The sequence below is a fragment of the Mixophyes fleayi genome, chromosome 3 (assembly GCF_038048845.1).
Source record: "Mixophyes fleayi isolate aMixFle1 chromosome 3, aMixFle1.hap1, whole genome shotgun sequence".
NCBI lineage: Eukaryota > Metazoa > Chordata > Amphibia > Anura > Limnodynastidae > Mixophyes > Mixophyes fleayi.
The window spans coordinates 238,880,763-238,890,998 of record NC_134404.1 but is presented as its reverse complement, the minus strand read 5'-3'; the positions used below and the strand labels follow the sequence as shown (position 1 = coordinate 238,890,998).

The 10,236-nt window shown below is 45.8% G+C and overlaps 1 protein-coding gene across 1 annotated transcript; it reads right to left on the bottom strand.

Moving 5' to 3' along the window:
* Positions 1-2,743: 2,743 nt before the first annotated feature.
* LOC142144452 (uncharacterized) lies at positions 2,744-8,129 on the bottom strand. Its single transcript, XM_075203328.1, has 2 exons — positions 6,901-8,129; positions 2,744-4,666 (listed from the first exon to the last, which is right to left on the bottom strand). Exons 1-2 carry the CDS (start codon positions 7,373-7,375, stop codon positions 3,801-3,803), a joined length of 1,341 nt encoding a protein of 446 aa, XP_075059429.1. The 5' UTR covers positions 7,376-8,129; the 3' UTR covers positions 2,744-3,800.
* Between the last annotated feature and the right edge of the window lie 2,107 nt (positions 8,130-10,236).

Below are 10,236 nucleotides of genomic sequence, written 5' to 3'. Positions count from 1 at the left end.
TTCTGCTGTGTAAACTAGCCAACAGAATGGGCACTGCATTTTATAATTACCATTGTATACTATTCACCAGAATGGGTTGCTTTATATACTAGCAAACAGATTTGTCTCAGGTTTGCATAGGTGCAACCAGTATGTGGACTGCTTTATTTACTGGTAACCAGAGAGGCCTCTGTATTATAGTAACGGCAATGAATGAGCTGGGTAGGCAGGGGTCCCTGGAGCCCAATGTGGCCTGCATGAACTGACCTGCTTCTTGCTTCTCTTTCTTTTTTTTTAAAATGAAAGTCATCTATGCCAACTAGGGAATGTCAGGTTAACTCTGTTTTTAGACCATTATTGAGGGTTTAAGACCTAGAAATTTCATCATGATTAGGAACTCAGAGACAGAGAAAATGTGTAATGCAATTCTTTAATGCTGAACAAAACAGATCATATAAATGAGATATCACTAGCAGAAGTACTCAGAAGAGAGCAGTGGATGGTCGAATAGTAGCACAAACCAAAAGCAGAAGGCAGGACACTGGATATGATAATTCAGTTACAAAGTCTCGGACAGGAACATTGGAATTGGATTTAAGTGGAGTGCTCACAAAATACTGCCAGAGATTCAGACTAACCAACGTCCAGGGGTAGGTGTAATGGGACTCCAGAAGTAGTGTAAGACAGGTTTCCACAGGCTCAGTGGTATGGTAGACAGACAAATGTCCCCCGGTAGTGTTGCAAAGAAACAAGGACACAGAGCTAAAACGACATAAACTCATGGGTTTATTATCTTTGCTTGTGGCATAAGTCCATAATTTCATTTAAAATAAAGATTGTCTGATGTGATCGCTGTAGTCCGAGAGCACATAGGTTTTATTCGCAAAGTATATTAAAAGGCAAAGTTTAGTATGCATAAGCATGTGCCTCCTAGTCAGGCCCGGCGCTCCCATTAGGCAAGGTTAGGCACTTGCCTAGGGAGCCGGGCTCTGGAGGGCGCCTGGAGGGCGCCACAGAATTCAAAAATACTTTAAAACTGTGCGGCGACCGCTGACCATACCTGTCACGGCCGCCGCACAGCATTTCGATGCACGGGGAGGGGGGGAAGAGGCTATTTTGTCACCACCGCTCCGTCTCCTCCCCTCCACTTACTAGTGTCAGTGAGTGGAGGGGAGGAGACGGAGCAGAGAGGCGGCGGTGGTGAGACAAGGTAAGGAGAGGAGGGAGGAGGGCGGGGGGGGGCGGCGATTTTTGTGGGGGGGGCGCCGCTTTTTTAAAAATGCCTAGGGCGCCGTGGACCCTAGCACCGGCCCTGCTCCTAGTACTAGCTCAAGCTTCTGTCAGAACGCTCTGGTTTCCAAAGCCAGAGGGGGACAATTAATACACTGTACAGTTGAAAAAAACTCCAGTGACATCACAAAGTACACAATTACAGTATTAAGGTCTTCATTCATAGGTCAAAGGGTCTTGACCTCCCAAGAACTCAGTACAGCATTGGTGGATACTTCTAGCCATTGTTCCTTGAATCTGGCAGCTGTCCTTCTTCAGTTTCCCGCCTCTAGACCTGTATAAACTGTTTTTTATGATCCCTATGAGTGCTAGGCTGCCGGGCTGATAACGAACTTGCAGAACAGATAGCAGCCGCCTTTCTCGTAGAGCTTTATGCGCTCACAGGTACTCGGTTGCACCCAGGACTTAACTCCTAGCATAGTGCAAGTTATTCATTACTATTTTTTTTTATATCTGTATGCCCTGTACTTTTGTATATTAAATCTATAATTTAATATGTTGCGTCCTTGACACTCTAACGAATCCATTGGTCTGTTAAGAAGACTATAGCTCGGCCAAGTTAACCCTTTGAATGCCAGTGTGTGATTTGTTGATACATTAACAAGCTGTTTGTGCTTGCATTACATTTATGTAGCAGTCTGGAGGTGTGAAGAGTTAACCCTTTGCTTGCTGGTGTGGGTCTTGTTAGTCTGGTGATAGGTAGAAGCCTTGTGTGTGAGTGTGGGACAGTATATTGGGGTCCTATTGCCCGTATTCAATAGGTGGTGGCAAACTTGAAGTGTGTGGGGGTGTGAGCACTGTTTGGGGCGATTCAGTAGGTCTATAACATGTGTGATAGTTAAAAGAGAGACTGCGGGCAGGAATCATGTGACCTCGTATAGCAAACACCCCAAAGTCACGGCAGCTGGGAGCGTGTTCGTGACAAACCTAATAAGGTTAGATGTTTTAGAAGAAATGACTGTAGACTAGGGTCACTTTACAAACTGACAGAGCCCCCTGGGGTAAACTGTAGTCTGCAGGTAAAAACAAAGTTACAACCTGTCTTGTGACAAATTATTTCTATGTCCCTAGAACTGTGCGTCAGCTTGCAGATAAACTTTAAATATATACTTCAGACAGCACCATAACCTCTCAATAGTAGTGTTACAGTCCCGGTCAGAGGTTTTAATAACACAGCTTGATGTCTCACTTGTTTCACTTTAATAATTTGAATGTAACAAAACAAAAGAAACCATAAAGTTATCTGTCTTCATATGAGTCCTGCTGACAACTGAAGGGCAGTGGCAAGCTGGGTATTTTCCTTTACTAGGCTGGCTTTTAAATCTGAAATTTTAACTGCAAACATCCCTCAGGACAATAGTCCAGCAACAGCACTCAATGACTCCTAAATAGTTCACTGTGTATGCCCTTCGTTCCACACAATACCTTAAATAATAACACCAACTTATATAGAATAAAGACACGGAGACTTGAGTAAAGTGGCACTAAAAAACTGGTTTATTATAACCTATTAACCCTGGTGGCGGAGAAAGGGCACTGGAGATCATACACAACCCCTCATCCGAGAGGTGCACACCGTCTCTTCTATAGAGATCCGCTCTATCCGCTGTAATCTCGGGGTGATCTACTACAAAACCTCCAAGGGACCTTGTGACCTTCCGAAGCGCACTATTAAGTTTCCGCGCCATCACAATGATCTTTTTAAACGGTATCTGTGATCGCCATGACAGCCTCGGGATCATGGCGGACCAGCCTAGAACAATTGTTAGCCAAGTCTTTTTAATGTAGTGCAGGTCCTCTCTCATTTTTATAATTAGCTCAAGGGACTTACCCTTACCCAGGTCATTCCCCCCAAGATGGATCACTAAGATGTCGGGGGCTCCCCACCGTTCAATCAACTGTCTTAACCAGGGCAAGAAACTACCCCATTCCAAGCCATGTTTTCCTAACCAGTACACCCGGCTATCTCCTATGCTGGTAAACTTCGTCTGAACCCCCGTCTGATTAGCTGCCCAGAAAATGTAAGAGTGCCCGATGATCCAGATATCTCTCGCAGTTACCACAGCATCTAAAAAAGAGATAAATGTTAAGCACTGTAATCCATACCGGACCATCACACACAGCACGAAAGGTGCACCTAGAAAATTTGACAAAGGCAGCCCATCAGCCGAGCCTGGAGTATAGCTGGCAAAGGAAAAGGAAACGGGAAGGAATGGATTTGGGTAGGGGTAAGTTACTCACACAAAGGTGAAACCCGATCAAACCCCAGAGGCACACCACTGATCAGGCCTCCGGAGAAAAAAAACGGGAGAAAGCCCTTCGCACCCTCGCTCAACGCGACGAGCAGATAAGCCTTGAGTAACGGGGTAGGGAAAGAAGGACCAAACAAAAGGTACTGAAGAATTAGGTCTAGATGTACTTGACAGTGACAAACAATAATGATAATAAAGTCAAAGGGAGAAAAAGAAACAAAATAAGGCAAAACCAAACAATAACACAAAATTGCAAGTATAACATATCACATATTAACGTTAGGCCTCAGATTTCCATCTCCACAGTGCCTTAATAGATTCCACCAAAGCCCCCGCCAAGGCCGCGGAGGTGGCTGCACCAATTCTAAAGGAATGTGAGCTGAAAAAAGAAGGGTTAAAGCCTAGCAACTTTATCGCCTTTTTCAAAACCGCATTCAACTGGTATCTTGTTAGCTGCGCCTTATCCCTATGTATCAAGAAAGTTAAGTTGACAGGTCTGATTAAACTAAATTGTGTGGCTAACTCAACTGGACATAAACCTTTATCTTTTTGGGCCTGCAAATGTAACCAGCAGCCCCTACCTCTCTGATCAGTTTTAGAACTGGCTATCTTACAGCTCAGATGATCCTCTCGTATGACAACGTTTTCCGTAAGCAAACCTGTCGGGCCATGACCTGCCGCTTGCCCTACCAGCTCCGAAACCCTGAAAGCCCCAAAAAATGCCAAGCTAAAAGCGATACGAAACAGCAAGACCTCGTACTCATCCCAAGTTACCTCAACCAAAACCCGCATCAGCTGTGTTAAAATCTGTGGGGTAATCAGGTGTCGCGTGTCAGATGAAGTCGGTCTCTCTTTTGCCCAACCTTTAAGCGCCTTAGATATTAAAAAACCTTTAGTCATGTCTACAACTCTATTCAGCCGAGACATAAACGAAATGCGCTCCAGTGTAGATGACATACTAGCCTTAGACGCTCCCTCACAAAACTTCAACCACATGTACTCCATTACCGCATGCCGATGACCCGCCTCCGACTGGTCCTTGGTGGTGCTGAACTGGACCCACTGCCGCCACGCTGCTCGATACACCCGCAAAGACGACTGTGCTAGGCCGCATTCCGCTAGCCCTCTTATGCCGGCGTGATGATCTGCCAAACACAAAGGGGACAGGGAATGCCTATGCTATTTGCCTGAGGAGCAAGCTCATGAAATCTTCTCCACTGAAAACGAGACAAAGCATCCGCTATTTTGTTGTTAACCCTGGGGACATGACGAGCATTAAAGGTTATTTCAAACTCTAGGCACCGAAGTATGAGGTGACGCAGCAACGCTATTGCTTGTGGGGATGATGCGCTCTGGATATTACACCAAAAAACAACGTGCTTGCCTTGTAGGGCGACAACCCAAAGTTCCATGGCCACAATAATCGGGAATAATTCCAAAACAACCAAGTTCTTAACCCACCCGCTTCTCTGTCATACTTGAAGATCATCTCTAATTTCCTGCGACAGCCGGACTGCTGCATGGGGTTTACTCTTTCCCGCTATGGCTCTTTGCAATTTACGACAGAAAACCCTGGCCATTGGAATCACTCTGCACGCAAAGTTAAAAAGCCCCAGAAGTGACTGAACTTTTTTCAAAGACATGTAGGGGGAGCGAAGCGTGAGCCTAATCGCCTCCTCCAGTTTCCTCAACTTATCCTCCGGGAGCCTACAACAACCAACTTCCGAGTCAATCTCAACGCCTAAAAAAGCTAAACAATGGGTAGGGCCCTCTGTCTTGTCGCTGGCAATGGGCACTCCCATCACCGTAAAAAGGGCCTGTGTCGATTGCAAAACATCGAAACAAATGCTGGACTTATCTGGACCGATAATCAAAAAATCATCTAGGTAGTGAGCAATCCCCCTGTGTCCGGTTCCAGCCTGAATGCACCAGTGGAGAAAACTGCTGAACTTCTCGAAAAGGGCACATGAAATCGAACATCCCATAGGCAGGCAGCGGTCGACATAAAAACCGCTGCGGTGTCTGAAACCCATAAACTGGAACGATTCAGGATGGAGCGGCAACAGGCGGAAAGCTGACTCTATGTCAATCTTGGCCATAAGGGCCCCCTCCCCATAATCCTGTACTAGGGCAAGGGCGTCCTCAAATGATTGATATTGGACAGCACTAACTGCATGGTCTATGGCGTCATTTACAGACTCGCCTAATGGGTAAGACAGGTGTTGAATGAGTCTGAACTTCCCCTCTGCTTTTTTGGGCACTACACCCACCGGGGACACCACCAAATTAGGAATGGGTACTTTCAGGAAAAGGCCTAACATCTGGCCTAAACGGACTTCCTTGCTAATTTTTTCATCCAGAATTTCGGGGAATATAAAGCTGATTTCAGGTTACGGGGCCATGGTAAATCTAATTTTTTAAGGATAGGAATACGGAAACCACAATGAAAACCTTTCCTAATTATGGCTGCTGACTCTGCGTCACTATAAAGTGACAGCCACTTATTTAGTACATCAAGCTTAACTGGGGATTTGGCCTTGCACCGAAGCTGTTGCCGGAGCTCCACGACCTCTCCCACCCCCAAATCTGGTTCTAAGACATTCTGATGCGGGGTGGAAACCTCCACAGTTGGAACATGCATGACGGAATCTGCATGCCGCTCCCCTCTGGCACGTCCCTGAATTGAAAGCGAAACACTTTCCTTTGCCGGGGAGGGTCTGTTGTCCCCTCCCCGTCCCAGGAAGCCGCCTCCCTTGAGACACCCCTTGCCGCTGACTGCTTGGCCTCATGAGGTCCATCCACGTATCTATGTCCTTAAAACCCAAAGGCAACTTCTCCCGCCCCGTCATCTTTTTACGGAACATCTCATCATAATTCCTCCAAATTACTGGCCCATCTTTCAAAAACACATCGATAATAAGATATATAATATATTTCCACACTTCAACCTGCTCTTCTGGTCTAAAATCCGTGTAAAGGGTAGCAAAAACACAAAAGCCTTTCACCCATCTAGGGAACATTTTGTAACTCTCCTCCCCCTCCCCATTCCTGTCTACTGCTGCCTCGAGACCTTTCTTGCCTTCGTCCGTAAGGGTAAACATATCCACGTAAAACCCCTTTTTAATTTTGTCCCTGACACTTGGCCTAATGCCATACAGTAATGCCTCATTCTCCACTCTCCCAGAATCCCCGGCTTGCGCAACTATATCAGGGCCCAGAGCCAGACGTGGCCTAGCAGGTCGCTTCCCCACTAATTGTGTCTGCAAGAGCTTAATCAGTTTGCGGGGCCTTTGCCCCAAACCCGAGGACTCCTCGCTAGTCGTAGACTTCGGTGGGCTTACATCACGTACTTTGTGTGTATTAGGGGAAGTGATCTCACCTTTATCCCCTGCAGCCTCGACCTCCATTCCGGCTCCTGATGCCTGCTCAACCCCCAGCCGTTCTTCCGTCCTTGCTGTTGTTGGTCCCACTGTGGATTCTGCTGCGCCTGGCGATGGTCTCCCGACCGCCGCTCCCGGCTCGTCGTGTAAGACCCTCTGCTCTTGTCGTGCCGAATCATGACCCTGTGAAGCTGAGGAAAAAACATTGTGAGCTTCTGTCAAATTCAAAATGGTATTCCCCAAAGCCCTAGTGTCTGGCGGGGTCCCACTACGTGTAACACAAGTGGATGAGAAGACTGGTCTGTCCTGGGGGGCCTCGCGAAACTCTGTCTCGCCACTCCTGGACCCTAAGTCCCACCCCCCTCCGTCTAACGGAGTGAAACCCATACTTGTGTCTTCCTCCCTGCCCCTCTGACCACTCCACTCACTATAACCCTGCCCGAGGGGGCCCACGCTCTGTTCTCTCCGAGCCATGGTGATATTCGTAAACCCGCTCGCTTACCTGGTCAGCTAAAGGGCCATACCCCTCATAATCAAACCCCCTGATGTCTTGCCTTGGGTACATCCGCACCTGGCTCTCCCAGTCATGGCCGCTGAGGGAGGTCAATTGGTGCCGTTGTACTCGGCTTACCCCTTGACCCATCTGACCTCCGAACAAAAAATCCTCCCCCTCATTTGCCCCTAATTATTCCCGGGCTCCCCAGTCACCCCATGCTCCCACCGGGCCTTGGATCCACCTCCCCGTTGTGTTAGCCCTGTTTTGGGCAACAAAAACTCTTCTCTCTGCCCTAAAATCCTCCCTTCCGGACGCCGCCGGGTACAGTGATCTGCGGGCTGAAATTACGGGTGCTAAAAACCTTGCTCCCCATGCTGATCCAATTGCACTGGTGGATAAAAAGGGGCTGGGGGGAAAATACAGTTGATGCGGGGCTGGATTAAGAACCTCTCTCTCTCTTTGTCTGATAGGCAGCCCAGGAGGGGTTAACGGCAATGCTGACCCTGGGCTGAACTGAAATGCCTCCCCTGCTCCTCCTGCTGGCCTGCTGCCGGAAACAGCACCCACTTCCCCAAAGCGCCCTGGAGTAGGGGGTGTCCGTGGCCCCTGCTCCTCCACTCTCAGGGCCCCACTATCAGCGACATATTGCCGCCCCGCAGCTAACCTGCGGTTGGCCCCCACGGGCAGCCCGGCTCCGGCAACGGGAACCGCCGCGCCCGCCGGACTGTCTCCTGCCCCCCCCCCCAAGAATCCCCTGGAGCTTTCTAGTACAAAATGCCCATTTTGCACAGGCTTTTTGTAACTTGTTGCAGTGTCTCTGAATGCTTCTAGTGCAGTCTGGGGCTCTAGTGTGCAGTTTGGGGCTCTTTAGTACAGTTTTTCCACCCCAAAATGGCAGAAACATGTACTTTTGAGTGTAAAATCCAAATATACCTTCGGAATTTTGATAAAACATACGGTTTTTGAGATATCTTGAAAAAAATGTAATTTAAAAAGTAAAGTATTTAATCACAGTAGTAAGACTCCCTTGCCTAAGCAGTGGACATGAAAGAAACTTATAAAGAAAAGAAAGACAGTATGGCTGTTTTGTTGGAGGGAATCAAGTATGAGGCCCATGAATCTTTGTTGTGACGTCAAGGTAGTTGCAGTGTTGTAAGGTTTGCAAGTTGATTCACAAAGTACTGCCGCTTTCTGTGTTTATGGATCAGAAGAGACACTAAAATCACTATATCGCAAATAAGTGGCCAGAAAGAGAAACCTATGTTGCTGGAGAGAAAAGCGTAAAGTACACTCCATTGGTTGAGCCGCATAAAATCATTTTAACATCTGCTTCACATTATGTTGGGCGTAATGAAGATTTTTGTGAAAGCTCTGGATATAGAAAGCCAGGCTTTCAGTTATCTGAAGGAACAGTTCCGAAGTTAAGTGAAGCAAAGCTAAAAGAAGGCATATTTGTAGGACCCCGAATAAGGAATCTGCTTACGGATTAAATGTTTAATGCTAAATTGACAGATATTGGGTCTGCTGCTTGGTCCTCCTTCAAGGCTGCTGTGCGTGGATTCTTAGGGAACAGAAAAGAGGTCAATTACATGTCCATTGTGAATTAACTATTGGACAACTACAAGAATATGGGTTGCAGAATGTCACTCAAAATTCACTCTTACTTACCCATCTAGACTTTTTCCCTGACAACCTAGGTAGTTTAAGTGATGAACAGGGGGAACATATTCACAAGGACTTTCTGACAATGGAGCATCGCTACCAAGGATGTTGGGGGACTACAGCTGCTTCTTTTTTAGAGAGACCAATGAAACACTGTACAAATGGTAAGCGACAACATCTTTATTCCCTAAAGCATAGCAACTTTATATTTTGTCTTTTATTAACAATTAAGGCTAATTTGGATTGTCATGAGTTTCTGAAGTTAAGTTTGTGCAGTTTTTAAGCATTTCTGTAGTTTTATTAGTATTTTATAAATGAATATGATGATATTATTTCAATTCTATAGAGATTAATTGAAATTTTCACTTATCGTACTTTTTCAGATATAGCTATTACTGCTTTTGTTATTTGTGTGTATCTAATAAATGTGATGTTACTGAGATAATCTGAAATTTCCACTGAATTCAGCATCCCTAAATTAGGAGAAAACACATATTCATATATTAGATGTAGAGAATACTTAAAAATTTGTTGAGGAGTGTTCTATAACTGTGATTTGCAAGGTATTACACAGGCAGCAAACACCCAGGAATGGAAGCCAGAGTAAGAGAGAAAATCATAGTTGATGAGGTAGAAAAAAGACACCAGTCCATCAAGTTCAACCTATTTTGGATCTCCTGTGATCCTGCACTTATATTTGAAATTGATACAGAGTAAGCAACCACCAATCTGTTTCAATTGTGAAAATCCCTCCAGAGCCAATATAGCAGTCCTATTTTTACCCTATATCCACTACTATCCTTCATTTTAATTAACGGTCGTATCCTTGGATACACTTTTCCAAAAAAAAATTGTCTAACCCTTTCTTAAACATATCTATTGAATCTGCCATCACAACCTTCCCTGGCAGTGAATTACATATATTGACTGCCCTTACTGTAAAGAACCCCTTCCTTTGTTGGTTGTGAAATTTCGTCTCCTCTAACCTTAGGGGGTGACCGCGTGTCCTGTGTATAGTCCTTGGGGTAAAAAGTTCCCATGAAAGTTCTCTGTATTAACCCTTAATGTATTTGTGCATAGTAATCATATCTCCTCTTAGACGCCTCTTTTCTAAAGTAAACATGCCTAAACTGGCTAACCTTTCCTCATAACTTAATGACTCCATACCCTTTATCAA